Source organism: Zeugodacus cucurbitae, chromosome 6 (genome assembly GCF_028554725.1).
Source record: "Zeugodacus cucurbitae isolate PBARC_wt_2022May chromosome 6, idZeuCucr1.2, whole genome shotgun sequence".
Lineage (NCBI taxonomy): Eukaryota > Metazoa > Arthropoda > Insecta > Diptera > Tephritidae > Zeugodacus > Zeugodacus cucurbitae.
In genome coordinates this window covers 49,935,888-49,951,434 of record NC_071671.1, presented here as the reverse complement: position 1 = coordinate 49,951,434, position 15,547 = coordinate 49,935,888, and the positions used below count along the sequence as shown (strand labels likewise).

The following is a 15,547-nucleotide window of genomic DNA, read 5'->3' as shown; positions in this document are numbered from 1 at the left end:
CCTGTACTCAGGTTATCTATTTGTGAGTGAGAGCTGACGAGGATGAAATTTTTTTGTTCTTTTATCATGTAAAAATGGAACACATTCAAAGAAGTAATGCTGCATTTGTATAATGTTGAAGAAAAGAAAACGCTATAAGGAAGTAATGACGGCAAAAGAGTGTACGAGAAGTGCTTTGTCAAGCCAAGTCAAGCTCTTTTGACAAAATGGCGAGGTAGACATTTTATTATACAAGAAAAAATTCCAAAATGTAATAAATAAATATACAATAGTACTTACTTTGGAAAAATACAGTAGATTGACTAAAAATATGAATCCATAAAACATTTTTTGCGACGAGCACGAAAATAATTAGCAATACTTTAATTTTTCACTTACATAGGTTATGTTTGGATGCTCATACGCAACAACGCCATTATTAAATATAAAAAAACAGTTTTGCTGATTTACACAGTCTCTAAATATATTTTACCACAATAGTAATAAGCCAAAGCACTGATTAACTTAAAACAATTTTAGATCCCGGACGTTCCGGTTGCACGTATCCGCTGACAGAGAGTTCTTCAAAACCGGAATAGGGGCATTTCTGAATTTTTCATGGTGAATAAAAATATGAATGGCGGATACTCTTCTCTAGTGTGGTTAAATAGTACGATATCGATAATAAATAAGGACAAATATCGAATGTTTTATTTTTATTAATTTTGAATTAATAATAGAAAAGAAATACTCAACGATATTTATATGCGAAAATATATTTGTTTTCGCCGTACATGCTTTAACATAAAGAAAATAACACATTTATTTAAATATGCTATCGAAAACAGCTGATGTTAAATTTTTGACGTTTAAATTTTATAAAATATGGCATCTCGCAGTATTTGCAGTCTGGCAACCTTCAATTGATTTTGTATTAAATCTGTGAAATCATTGTTTTAGTTCGCGAATTCTGAGTTACGAGAGAAAAATAATATTTGAATGTTAAAAATATGTCTAATAACGATGAATTGATCGCACAATTTATTGAAATAAGCGGTGGAGATGAAAATGTCGCCAGATTCTATTTAGCCAGTTCCAATTGGTCGCTAGAGGTGAGATTGCATACAATTTTTTTTTCCATCCGGCTTTATTGCATAGATATGTAATTTCAGGACGCACTTTCTAATTTCCTTGGTAATCAAGTTGATGGAGAGGGTGGTACTGAAGAACATGAAACCGAACGAAATTCAGGCGGAGCAAATGTTGAACCAGCACCTACAAATTCAACTGGTCGTGTACGTTCCGAAACCGGTGTCGCCGAAAGTTTTACCAAGAAAAGTTCAGATAAGCCAAAGTAAATATGAAATAATGAATATATGTTTTTTGTATAAATATATTTATACATCTAATATCATCAGAGTAGCAACACTAAATGATATGACAAAGCGTACTTCTAATGAAGAAGAGGGGCAAGCCTTTTATGCTGGTGGCTCCGAACGTTCAGGGCAGCAAGTTTTAGGACCACCGAAACGTAAGAATTTCCGTGAACAGTTAACTGACATGTTTCGTATGGCACAAGAACACAATACCGGAGAATCTGCTAGTACTTCAGCTGGCCCATCAACATCTGGTGCTGTACAGTGGGGTCAAGGTGTACGTTTGGGCATGACCGATACAGACCATTCCGTCGTAGCCACGCAGCAGGACGATGCCAATGCAACGGGAGAGAAGCGACCTATTGTTGTGTTGAAATTGTGGAGCCAAGGCTTTTCTATTGATGATGGTGAACTACGTCTATATGATGATCCCGAAAATAAAGAGTTCTTAGAAACTGTGATGCGCGGGTAAATATATATATATATATTTTTTCGAATACCAAAGTAGAAGTACTTATATGATTTATGCAGCGAAATACCGCATGAATTATTCGAAATGGGATGGGTGGTTAATGTTGATGTGGAGGATCACCGTCATGAGGATTACAAAAGGAAAACTGTACCACCTAAATTTAAAGGATCCGGACACACACTGGGAAGGTAAAAAATTTATTGTGTTGTTGTGTAAAGCTAGCCTATAATTACATATTTAATATTTTAGTCCCACACCAAATGTTGAAGGCGCAGGAGTAGCAGCAGCAACGGTACCAGCTCCCAATAGTGCAAAACAAACAACAGCTGTTAATGTCAAAGAGGATGAAAATGCTGCTAAAGACAAACTTAAGGTTGATTCTTCTCAGCCAACAACAACATTACAGATACGCTTGGCCGATGGTTCCCGATTAACTGCACAGTTCAATCTTAACCACACAGTTGCTGATATACGTCGCTATATAATGAAGTAAGAAATGCAGCACTTATATAAATTGAAATATTAAAATTATATTTTATGCTATATAGCGCCAGACCACAATATGCGGAGGGTAATTTTCGGTTAGTGTCATCATTTCCAACCCGTGAACTAACGGATGAAGCAGCAACGATTGAATTAGCTGGTCTAAAAAATGCGTCAATTTTGCAGCGACTGAATTGAATTGTATACATTTACATATATCCGCTGAATACAATTTTTTTCAACTTATTAATAACAAATAACATTAATGTAATAAAATGCAATTAATATGAAATACATAGATGTGTTTGTGAGTATTTATTCGTTAAAATTACGCATACACAACTTATATACTAAGGAAGATAACATTGCTCTTGAAATATTTTCATTAATATATATATTTCTAAAAATAATGGCATACTCAATGTTGCTAATCGTTCATAACGCAGTCGAAATTGACTAAAAGTCTAAATACATTAATTTGTGTCACTAGCTTAATTATAAATTAATTCTCTTACTTCTTTTCTAAATGCAAGCAAGTTATTCATGAAATCTTGACGCAAAGAGTTTTGCCACATGTGTAAGCCATCATTTCCGACATGTACGCAGTCGGTGTATCGATGTGCAAAAGCCAATGAGGGGACCACTTCATTCACACCACTTTTCGGAGAAGATAGCGTAGGCACCACGGGCCTCAAAATATTTATCGTGTGTGGTTGCACCACTTCAGGGTCATAAAAACTACTATTTGTGAGTAAATCATGCTTTTTATCAGCATAACAGACTGAGTAAGTTTGCAATTGATGTATTGTATCAGCGGCACTTTGGGAATTTAATGAATATATTACTGAATTTTCTGCACTTAATTTGGCATTTGGAAAGAAAAATTCATTTGGTTCTAGCAATGTTACGAATTTCGCTTTGTGCATGCTACGTAGTAGACAATCTGTTTTAACAATTTCACGGAAATTCGTTGTATTGCTCTTGTTGTTTGCAAATGGAAAATTGAAAGGCAGCAAATGTATATGTATATTTTTATGTTTCATTAGCTTTTGCAGCAGTATTTCGGTTAGTTCATCACCGTTGTAAACGATGAACTGTTTGACACCAACAACATAATGATGTATAAAGAATTCTAATAAATTCATATAATTTTGGCCAAAACTACTGCTCATATTAAATGAGGCCAAATCCAGACAAATAGCTAATTGCGTTTGTGGTACATTGCTACCTTGTGTACTTTTTACAAAACGTAAACGTAACTGATGACCCGTACTGCTGCCATCACCGGTCAGATCGGTATAAATAATGTTATTTGGTTCTTTCAAATCACTTTTAAGGCGGCAATAAAATATATAATTTGTAAATGCCGTAGAGGTTTTATCATCTTGATTCAAGTGTTGAAATCGAAATTTTCCTTGTATAATGCGTCCGTCATCATAATGTGCTTTACAGAGAAAATTCACTACTGCTCCCGTCTTTCCGGTTACAAGTGTTAGAACTTCACTGCCGGAAGACACAAGTTCATTGCGTTGATAGTATGAGGCGTATGCATAAAACGAGTCTCCCACCAATTGCCAAACTGGCAATGGTCGATTAAAATTGATGATATCTTCATCCACTGCAGTAAAATTATTCAATAATCGTAATTCATCCGCATCCTTGCGACTAAAGAAGTGCACTGCACTTAGCACATCTTTTAAACGTGAATTTTCGCTCTTGTACGTGAGCAAGACAATTATGCTAATACAAGAAATTATAACTAATAAAAGCTGATGGTATTTACGCATTGTTACTTTGATAATTATACGCCCTTCGTAGACATGAGCACTTTTCGTCAAACTATTTATAAAATAAACACATTAAAAATACAAATAATTAAAATGAAGGCGATTGACCGATAAATAGCGTTGCCAAACTTGGCGTAAAAGATTTATAAATTTTTGCTAAATTACAGTGGCGCAACAAATATTGGACTCATTTCAATAAATGCATTATTTACATTTAAAAAAAATCTATTCAAACATATTCAATTTAATCAGGAATTGCCATACAAATTTTAAAAACAAATAAATATTTGAATTATTTTAATGTTTTTAAATGTTCTGTTTATTAAGCCTAACTGTCTACAATGCGTTAATAAAAATCTTAAAAATGTGTTTGTCTGGCAACCTTTCGCTGAGATAATAGGTGGCAGCACTTGAAATTTTTTACTAGAAAGGTGGCACTATAAATTAATTTAAATGATGGCAGCACGGTAAGCTTTTGTGTCAAATCTGGTTGTTCTGTGAACGCGTACAGTCATTTTTAATTTACTGTGTGAGTTTTGAGTAAAATATTATATTTTTGTGGAAGAATTTCAACAAAATAATATAAATTTTTTGAATTTGTTAACGGTGAGTGTAAAGTGCATAATTGTATTAACATTTTTTTTTAGTATATGTAAGTATATAATGTGAAAATATTTTAAGTTGTGCGTAGCATCGCCGCCATTTTGGAAATTTGTTCTTTTCATTCGCGTATACAGAAAATTTTCCCTATTTTTTTATTCAGCATTAACATTTTACGTAAGTTCAATGTTGGTAATAAGTAAATATAAAATAATAACGAGCAGTGGAACAATTTTAATAATTAATATTGCTGTGCTATCACGTCTTTGCATATTCGACGCGTCGTTTGATTGCTTTACAATCTCTGTAAAGTTTAGTAGGTTAAGTATGAAGCACGTATGCTGATAATTTATTCCTAGGCGGTTAAATTAGGCGGACAGTTCTTCGAATTGTTAATAATATTCATTTCGTCAAAAAAGTTAATAATATAATATGTGTATAGCATGAATCTAAAAAATGTTACAGCTTTCTTTTATCGATGCAATTACATATCTACAAATATATACATAAATGTATATTTATTTACACGTGTGTACGCAAGTATACATAATTTTTGGTTTTGTTCTATGCTTTGCAAACTTAAATTTTGTGATTAAACAGGTTATTTATGAGATCTCTGCTTGTAACTCGGCACTGATAAAAAGCCGAAAATGTGTATATTTTTTTCGCTGCGCCGACTTTAAACATCCGAGTGTGCTTAAGTGGCTGCAATTGTAGACTTACTTAAGGGAACACAAATGTACATATACTTTATTTATATACTATTTTAATCTAACAATTATATATTAACGTTTCTATTTTACAAATACACCTGTATTTCTGTGAAATGGGACCCAGAGAAGAATAATTATATCCGGTATATTGAATATTGCAATTTGAATCAAAAGAAAGTGGAGTGTAATTTTTTGAACAAACCTATTTATTTGGAAATAATAATACGAAAACCACACTACAACAAATATTTTTAATGTATTATTTACTGTCTTCTCGGTTGTACTAATAAAAATGCAATTTAAATTCCTTTCAGGCTCTTATAAAAAGTTTATTGAGACTGGTGATAATTTTTCAACAGGTAGGACCACCTTCTTTTGAGCATTCATTGAAGCTCAATTGAAATTAAGAATATAGTTATTAAGTACGTAGTATGAAACGTAGTGCTTCAGGAGATTCACCAACCAGGAGCAATCATTTAGGACGGTCTTCACACGGTAGAACAATTATGGGACGTGGTTATGACAATGGTAGTGGAGTGCCAGGCGATTCGCCCGAACGCATGTCACCAGATCGCCTGCGACGTCGTATAGGTCGTTCACCAAGTCCACGAGCACGTTACGGTGTTTCACCACATCGTGAAGAATACTTACGCGGGCCACCACCAGTGGCAGAAAGGCCAACCTACAAGGTGTTATGTGTTAGTGCTTTGCATCCCAAAGCTTCTGATGATTTCATTAAGGAGACATTGTATCGTGAATACAAGAAATTCGGTGACTTCAGCATTCGTATTTCGCATGATTTGGATGAGCGTGTTGCATATGTTTGTTTTAGAACATCTGAGGATGCGCGTGAAGCAAAACATCATAAGCCGCGTATTGTATTATATGACAAAATGGCATTGGTGGAACCAGTTTACGAATCATCTTCACATAATGAATACAGGTTTGTATAAATTATTATTTCATTAGAAATAGTTATGTTAACCTATTTCTTTCATTTATTTACAATTTGTAGGCCTCGTGGTCGTTCGATTACTCCACCTGACTACGATCGTTATCATTATCCACGTTCACCTATGGGTCCTACTGGTCCAATAGAGCATCGTCGACCACCGATCGATCCGTATGACCGTTATGGACCACCAATGCATCCGCATGGTCGTTCACGCGAATATCGTGGACCAATTCATCACGAATATCCACTCCCCCCTCGCGGACCACCAATGCATCGTGTACCACCACATATGCATGGACCACCGCCACCACATCAATACGCACCTATGCGTCATATGGGACCTCGTCCACATGTGCCCTATGAAAAACCGGAGAGTAAGAAAGATAAATTTCCCAATTATTTGCATCATGTACAACCAGAAGATGACCCTCTTGCCACACGTACTCTATTTGCTGGTAACTTAGAAGTGAATATTTCTGATGAAGAGTTGCGTCGCATATTCGGTAAATACGGTATTGTTGATGATATCGATATTAAGCGTCCGCCACCAGGTACCGGTAATGCTTTTGCTTTCGTCCGTTATCAGAATTTGGATATGGCACATCGCGCTAAGATTGAACTTTCCGGTCAATATATCGGAAAGTTCCAATGCAAAATTGGTTATGGTAAGGTAACACCAGCTACGCGCATATGGATCGGTGGTTTGGGCGCTTGGACTTCTGTAACACAGTTGGAACGTGAATTCGATCGCTTTGGTGTCATAAAAAAAATCGAATACCAAAAAGGCGAGACAAGTGCATATATACAATATGAGACCATCGAAGCAGCCTCTGCCGCAGTGAAAGAAATGCGTGGTTTTCCTTTGGGCGGACCCGAACGTCGTTTGCGCACTGATTTTGCTGAATTACCTGGAACTACGCCAGCTACACCATTTAAATCAAAGAGTTATGATGAGGCACCAGAATATAGGCGTCCAGAATATGACTATCACTACGAGGAGACACCGCATTATGCTCCACGAGGTGGTTATTCACCTTATCCACCACGGGGTGGTTATAGAGGACGTGGTGGTTATCGCGGTCGTGGACGCGGTTCATATCACGTCTATCACAATGATGTTCACCGTCCGATACATGGCAGTTCAACATCATCTATGCCACCACCTGCTGGTGCCGAAGACGAATGGCGTCGTCCGCCAGGCGATTCATATGAGCGTGCACGTTCTGGTTCCCGTGAACCCGGTGCTGATCGCTCTCGCTCGCGTTCACCGCACAAACGCGCCCATTCACCGGAGTCGGATTCGGATTCGTCAACACGTCGAAACGGCGCATTGAGTACCGCACGTACTCTGCCTGACATTGCTCGTAAGTGCACGGTTGTATGGCAGGGCGCACTCATACTAAAGAGTTCGCTATTTCCTGCTAAATTCCATATGACTGATGGTGATGCGGATATTGTCGACTCATTAATGCGCGACGAAGAAGGAAAACATAATTTACGTATTACACAGCGTTTGCGTCTCGATCCACCCAAATTGGAAGATGTGCAAAAGCGCATTAGCTCATCATCATCACATGCAATATTTTTAGGTTTAGCTTCTTCGGCTGCAACTACGCTGGAGGATAGCAGCGTGCAAACGCGTCCACTACGAAATTTAGTGTCGTATTTAAAGCAAAAGGAGGCTGCCGGTGTTATCTCACTTTTGAACAAAGATACTGAAGCCACTGGTGTGTTATATGCTTTCCCACCATGTGACTTCTCTACAGAATTACTGAAGCGTACATGCCAGAGTGTAACTGAGGAGGGTCTAAAGGAAGATCATCTTGTGGTAGTAGTTGTAAGAGGCGGCACTGCTTAAAATCGATAACGCGTAGTTATTCGCAGATTTTTGTTTATAAATTATAAATCACTTTTAGCGCACTGAAAAAAGTGAATATGGAAGTACTTTTATCGCGTCGGTAGTGAAATTTTAATATACCGAAGAGGCAAGGTTGAAACTCGGAAACAAGAAGTTTTGAATAAAAATAAGTTAGATTTAGTGCTTCTGCAACTACATATTCATTTTATAGAAAGCGAATAAAAAGTTGAGACCGCTGATGGCTTAGCAGTCACAAGTTTTTTTGCAACTGATGAAAGTATATACTTTTATTTTAAATTAAATCCTTTAAATAATTTAAATACAAATTTCAGAAATATAATTATATGTACATATATAATACACTTCATGTTGACTGTTGGGTTATACATATTTCGGTCATTCATATTTTATTCGCTTAAATTATTCTGTAGTATTGTGACGCATTCTCATTGTGCTACAGCCTAACTTTATAAGCATACTTCATTTTGCCACACATTAATAAGAGTCTTTCAAACAATCAACTAGTTTAATAAGTAGGTAAGCCCTTACACAATTTTATATTACTTTTTAAAATGTTCATGGTTTCAGTTAAAAAAAAAGTGAATAAGTTGCCGTGGAAATTTTGTGAAGTTTAATTTGATCGTTTATGATCCCATCAATACGCAGCTGACTAATGTTTATAATTATAATTTTTGAAAACTATATCAAGCTTACTAAATTTTTGGTGTAAAGATATGATTCGAACAAAAAGAAAATTATATAAAATGAACAAAACTAAATTGTGGTATGTTTATACAAAGAAAAAAAATTATTTAATTTTGTACGCGTGGTGAAAAACTGTTAGATTTTTAACAAAAGTTTGAATTTGGTGATGCAGTGTGGCGTTATGGTATTGTGTCTATTTAGCAGTGGTGAGCTCTATTCTTCAGAAAGTGTATTTTTTTTTTTTTAAACAAGGTTGGTTACTGAGAAACTTGTTTGTGTTATTTTGTTTTATTTGAGTTTGTGTTTTTTACATATTGTATATACGAAAAATACCTACCATGTATGGTCAATTGATTAATTGTATTAGAAATATTGTTTTGGTTTAAAGAAGCGCAAAAATTGTCAGTACAAAGTGAAGTTCAATATTAACCATATCAAAATATGGTTCAGTTTAGTTCACAACTTGTGCAGTTCGTCACTTGATCGCCGTAAAATTTTCAGTGCCGTTAAGATGCAATTCGAAAGTCAAAGTTGGTTAAAAGTGAAGTATTTGAAAGAATTGCTGGTGTGGTGTGGTGTGTTGTGGGTGTTTTGTGGAACATTTTCCAAAATTATAATTGGCTAAACTAACCAACAGCTTCCCGAAAGTGAATTCTCCTCAAACATACATATGTGGCTAAAATTCTATACGAGTTTAAGAGCAGTTTCTACCGTTCTATTTAAATTGTTTAATATTGCTGAGGCAGCCGCTGTTCAGTGGTACAATCAAAAGTAGTTAAAACTTTTCTTGGAAACTAATTTTAACAGTGGTTTTGTATGGCATAATTAATTCAGTGCTTTAATGCCTAAATAGACAAGTTCAAGTTTGTTATGCGAATAAATATGTTTGCCGCCTACATAATGACGCGAGTGCCAAACAAATGAAAGTGCGTCCGCCAGTGACCTCTTGTGTCAACTTTCTCCAATGTCTGTGGGTGTAGTAAATGTTTTTTCGAAGCCATACTAAGAGAACCACGTGTAGCATTTTGTTAAAATATATCGCTACATATAAAGGGTTTTTTCGAATGCTACATTGTTTTCTTAAATTTGCGCACGGACGTCCAATATACTGACTTATATTATTTTATTGTTCGAGTGAATTTGCTATCACTGCACACTAATCGTAAACGAGCCACGTTTGCAAATATGAGTTTGACAGGTGAAAGAAAAAAATATTTATATATGATTTGTATAATATGTTTTAATTATTGAATATTTAATTTTTTCTCTGTGTAAATGATTGATTTTGAAGTTATCTATTTGCATATACAATTAAACAATTTAAATTAATAATTTTAATGGCATGCTTGTAAGTTATACAAAATACATAAAATCGTTTATAAAAAATGAAAATGAGCTGAAAAGTGCATAAATTGTAATATTAATAACAATATACTCTCTGCATTACGTAAATATTTAAATAAACCATAATTATCAAATCTGTTTGTGTTATTACTATACTGTGATAGTGTTGTGTTCTCCTTCAGAAAGAAAGAAGTTGTTTAAAAACGAAAAGTTTATCTTAAAAAATTTGATGTATGAATAAAATTTGTCATGAAGCAACATTATAGGTAAGTCCAAAGTACTACCCACAACATGTGAGATTTAAAACATTAGCATATAAATAAATTTGCAATGTTTTTTTTATAATAAATACAATGATCTATTACCTAAATTATGTGATTTCGTAAAATTTATATTTATATAATAATTTATAAGTTTATTCTGAAGCTATGCGGAGAGCATAGCATAGCTATGGATTTGAACCATGTAACTTACCATTTTTTTATTTCTCGCCGATTTTATGGTTATACATTTTTATATGAAGTTTGGAAGCATATTTTTTTTTTATTTCAGAACAATAACATTTATCTAATATAAGCATGAATTCTCTTTCAAATCACATTTAAATGGCACTAATCATAATAAAGGTAGTAAAGTGTTGCGATACCGAAAAATTTTGGCGTGTCATAGACGTAGGAAATGTAACCATCCTTTTCTGCATCCCAAAGAAAATTTACCAGCGAGCAATAACCCTGCATGACCTTTTCACCAATGGACACAACACAAATGTAACGGTAACTGAAATAGTAAAATATGTATTATGTACTTTATAATTACAGTACACAATATTTTAGAAAATGTTGAAACAAAATTCAATATTGGTCCGAGAATTACTTAAAAATCTGAACAAGCTAGTCTTCTGTTTTTGATAAGCGGTGAGACAAATGCACCGAAACACTGATAGACATCAATAAAAAACGAAACGTACACATTTGGTAATAATATGATTGACTATTCAAATAATATCAATAAATTTGTGAACCGGGACCATTGCCAGAATAGAAATGTATAATCGACGGTCTTGGGATCATTTCCGGTTGAAAATATTTTACAATAAATGAAGCCTAAAAATTCAATGCCAGATTCGATAATTCGGATTCGGAGAAGAGTGCTGAAGAGATAGTCTTATATATCTTTATTTAAAATCATTGTTATTTCTTTATTATTCTGAAGTTCTTTCTTTACCCTTCTTTAAGGGGTAAGGTGGGTTTCAAAATTTGAAAATAATTTAATTTTAAATTTACATTTATCTCAAAACTCAATTTTTTAAGTCGGTTATGAAGCGACTTTTTTCAAATTTTGCACACATCTTTGGAGTAATATTATCTAGTTAATGATCAATGGCAATGTTCTGGCGAAAGTTTTACTAATTTTGAATTAATTTTTTTGGTTAAAATTCAAATTTCTATATTTTTTCATTCGTTCATTAACTAGATTTATCCATGTACTATCGGAATATTTTTAGTTTATTGTTTTTGGATGAACCAATCATGAGTTATGATGCCCACGGCAAGACGTTTTTTTTGGTGCCTGATTTTTTAAATAAAATTTTCACAAAATACTGTTTAAACATGTATCTTTGATACGCTGAATTTCGTAAATGAAATATTTGACTGTATATTTTTAAAACAAAACCCTTGTTTTTAGCCTCTAAACACACCTAATCTCTTAACTAAAGTACTGAATAGACTATAAAAGTTACCTTAGGAACGTATTTTGTTCTACTCAGATTGAACAATTAATCGGGTATAAATTACACAAACCCGTTACGATGGTTAGGCGCGTATGAAGAAACTATGGACTTACAAGTATATCATATTTTAGAGACTTGTATTGTATCTCTCTAATGGGCTTACATTAACTACTGTTATAACAATCGTTGTTATATCTATTTTTTTTCATATCTCATTACATACCGATCGTAGTGTTGCGCTTTTATACGATTCTTAATCTCTTCGCTGATTTGTGCACACAATGTTAGTGATGTTTTGGGCGAATACATAAAATTTTCGAATGCATTGTCCATCACGGCGCGCATAATTTTCTCGCATACTTCTTTATTTAGCGGATATTTCGGATCCAAACGATATGAGGGTAGATATTTCAAAACCGGCTGCAAACACATAGATAGTGGTGAACTTACAACACTACTGCTGTTTTGTTGTGACAAAGGCATCGTCTTACCCGCGCTTGTGGAACTGTGAATGCCGCACTTAATCTACGTCCAGTCGACGATTTGAGTGAACCACGTCGCTGCAAAAATAACACATTTTCATTTAGAAACGATTGTACACAAAGTGAGAATTGCCACTTCCTAAATAAAAAACAAAAATAATGGCATAAAGCGGGATGAGGGGGAGTGCAGGTGGGGAGCACCGCTGCTTAGTTACGCATAAATAAATGGTAAATGAGTGAGTGATGTTGAAGGGCTGCGTGTTTGGCGGACATAGCCATTTGCCTATTTATGTTGTATTGATTGTTTGATTAATGACAATTATATTTGATGTCAACGCCCATTAGCGCTATCAATCAATCAAAATTTGCCAAAACTGAATGCTTACAAATGTACAGCACTTACTAAGGTACACAAACTAGTATACAAACAAGCACACACTCGCCCACAAATTACAAATCGAATCGAATTTATTTTCGTGGTTTATTGTTACGAATTGTTTTTGTAATGTAAATGCAATTTGCCAATTTGGTTTCGAGCGAACGATTTATACTACTACTACCTCTTCCTGTGCCTGACCTAGACACAAGTTTACGAGATTAGACCAATTGTCTGCCATCAAGAACTAACCGAGTGCAATCACATTTTGACCTGATTTGCGAATTTGGCCAAATGTTAAATCGATATGACGTAAATAAACCATAATATTTATATGTACATCCATAAAACACGGTAAGTAAAGGTTATGCTCATCAAATAATTGTTAAGGTAATACATACATATGTATATGTATATAGTTACACCCTTACAATTATTGTTGTGGTTGGGCGTAATTAACTAATTTGAATTTCAACAGGTAAGACAGTTAACTGCGGGTGGAATCGAACACTAAATACGCTCCTAAATTGTATGGATTGATGGGAACTGAAATATTTTGTGATGTCTGTGGATACTGTGTGATCTTCTATATCAGTGGACAAAGTTTTGAACAGATTGTGTCGAATTTTTGCCAATTTACCGTAATTTAGAAAGTCGAAATGGGTAAAACGTTTACTTGATTTCATTATAATATTTAACCCATATCCGGGATATCACAATTAAGTCAAAATTATCTAAGAAAGTCAGCATATCTGCTATAAAGCGGCAAGACTAAGGACACGTGGGTTATTCGTATTGGTTGAAATAAACCTTGAATAATGTTAGGGAGTTCACAGTCTTTATACGAATATAAATCCGTTCCCGGGTCAATTATATAGACCCCAATATAAAGGGGAACGTCGTAAAATGGTATGTGGGCCTAAAATCGCAGTATTTTTTTCCGTTAGTTAAAAAATTTTGCTGCTTTGAGTGTTAGGCTCATATAAATATAAATATATGATCATCTCGTTTCTCCTCATTTTTTCCGAAAATTTGTTATATTTGACGGACCGATCATTTTATAAAATAAACCATGTATTGTTCCATTTATCGTTTCTGCTATTGTGTGGACATAACGATTATACCCTAAACACCATGTTGAGAGGGCTAAACATTACATTAAAACTAATTTGCTGCCTACACATACAAACACCGACAGTTGTTTGGCCAAGTTTATCTTCCTTTTCTGTAAGGCATATTGATGTTTCACTACAATTTGAGGCGACTCCAAGGTTATAAGGCGTCCAAATTACTTAAACATTTTTATATGAAACTATATAACAAACTCGATATCCTTACAATATCTTCCAAACTTTGTGAGAAATGTTTGAGAGCAGGTTTTTCCGCTTAAGTAGAACCAAATGTCTTGAACTTCTGAGCTTCTCGTGGATGATTCCTTAGGCATGTATTCTGAGCTCCGTTTCGTTTTAAGCTATTTTCATATTTCTCATTTATTATTTCTATTCAATATTAATCATTGCAGTTAGCGAAAACGGACTATGCTGCAGTTGATTCTTTTTTACTTCAGAAAAATAATCTATACATTTGTTTCCTTAGAAGATCTTATATGACGTATTCCTAGTTAGAATAATTGTTACTTGTGTAAATAGCCATAAATACCTCTCCACCGACATCCATAATGCGTAAAAAATATGATATATATTAAAATATTCAAAGATAAAATCAAAAAGTAAAACTATATTGAAGTTAATGTTAGAAAAAGTTTTGTTTTCAAAAGACAAAAATATCAAAAATGAGGAAAAAGAAAAAATGCATAAGGAGGATGCCAGTAGTTTGGTCTTAAAAAGGTGTTGAAAAACGAGTTTTAAAAAATGCCCTTAAATCTTTCAAACAACATACGAGCGATTAAAGAGTTTAATAATGCGTCGCTCATTAGTTGGCATAACTTTTGATACAGTTCATATGATAATCCCATATTGACATGAAACTCTACTGGCGGATGAAAGAAGTGGTCGATGATCGCTGCTAAGATCTAAAAATTTTCTTCATTCAATACTGTAATTAAAGCCTTTCAAATGAATTCGAGAGATTCCAAGCGGCCCTTCAACAGTTTTAAGCTTAGTTTTGATAGAACGAATTTAATATTACTTTTGTGTTGTTGTTAACAAATAAGCTCTTAGAGATCAAGAACGTTTTTCAGAAGATACTGTCTATTTCGTATAAAATATATAAATACGAGATATGTTAAAAATAACGGGAATTTAAAAATCTCCAATTGTTCAAAAAACCCTGACATCAAGTTTGAGATTTGTTTCGACGATTGCAAGAATAAGTTCCTACTATCGAATGGAGACTATTTTGAAGGCGACAACATTAATGTATTATAGACGAAGGATTTTTTTTATTGAAAATGCCTCTGAAAACTTGGAAGAGACTTCGATGAAACCGTTTTCCACTCAATTCAAGTACTCAAAACTGGATTTATAGATGGTTAAAGGCTGTTAAGACTTCTATGAAAAACATTTTAAAACTAGAAAAATTCACGAGCGCAAGGAAAGCGAGGTGAGGACAAGTCGTAGATCCTTACTCAAGATAAATCTACAGTTAGTACTACTAGTTAATTGTGTGTTTGCAATATTTTTTATTTATTTGATTTATTTTTATATAGTATACATATACACAGTC

At 34.2% G+C, this 15,547-nt stretch overlaps 4 protein-coding genes across 5 annotated transcripts; 2 read left to right on the top strand and 2 right to left on the bottom strand.

Moving 5' to 3' along the window:
- Positions 1–877: 877 nt before the first annotated feature.
- LOC105217375 (NSFL1 cofactor p47) lies at positions 878–2,608 on the top strand. The gene is made up of 6 exons (XM_011192342.3): positions 878–1,091; positions 1,152–1,333; positions 1,398–1,823; positions 1,887–2,015; positions 2,077–2,316; positions 2,376–2,608. The coding sequence occupies exons 1-6, from the start codon at positions 990–992 to the stop codon at positions 2,506–2,508; spliced, it is 1,212 nt and encodes a 403-aa protein (XP_011190644.1). The 5' UTR covers positions 878–989; the 3' UTR covers positions 2,509–2,608.
- On the bottom strand, positions 2,592–4,223 carry LOC105217376 (uncharacterized). The gene has a single exon (XM_011192344.3). The coding sequence runs from the start codon at positions 4,095–4,097 to the stop codon at positions 2,802–2,804; it is 1,296 nt and encodes a 431-aa protein (XP_011190646.2). The 5' UTR covers positions 4,098–4,223; the 3' UTR covers positions 2,592–2,801.
- A 332-nt stretch (positions 4,224–4,555) lies between these two features.
- On the top strand, positions 4,556–9,934 carry LOC105217377 (RNA-binding protein spenito). The gene is made up of 3 exons (XM_011192345.3): positions 4,556–4,703; positions 5,725–6,353; positions 6,426–9,934. The coding sequence occupies exons 2-3, from the start codon at positions 5,842–5,844 to the stop codon at positions 8,221–8,223; spliced, it is 2,310 nt and encodes a 769-aa protein (XP_011190647.1). The 5' UTR covers positions 4,556–4,703; positions 5,725–5,841; the 3' UTR covers positions 8,224–9,934.
- Positions 9,935–10,883: 949 nt separating this feature from the next.
- LOC105217378 (dynein light chain Tctex-type protein 2B) lies at positions 10,884–14,679 on the bottom strand. Of its 2 annotated transcripts, none has more exons than XM_011192347.3 (4): positions 14,522–14,679; positions 12,496–12,564; positions 12,228–12,424; positions 10,884–11,049 (listed from the first exon to the last, which is right to left on the bottom strand). In XM_011192347.3, exons 1-4 carry the CDS (start codon positions 14,537–14,539, stop codon positions 10,884–10,886), a joined length of 450 nt encoding a protein of 149 aa, XP_011190649.1. In that variant the 5' UTR covers positions 14,540–14,679. The 2 variants fall into 2 exon arrangements, with proteins under 2 accessions (XP_011190649.1, XP_011190648.1); XM_011192346.3 differs by lacking the exon at positions 14,522–14,679 and adding an exon at positions 13,047–13,118.
- Between the last annotated feature and the right edge of the window lie 868 nt (positions 14,680–15,547).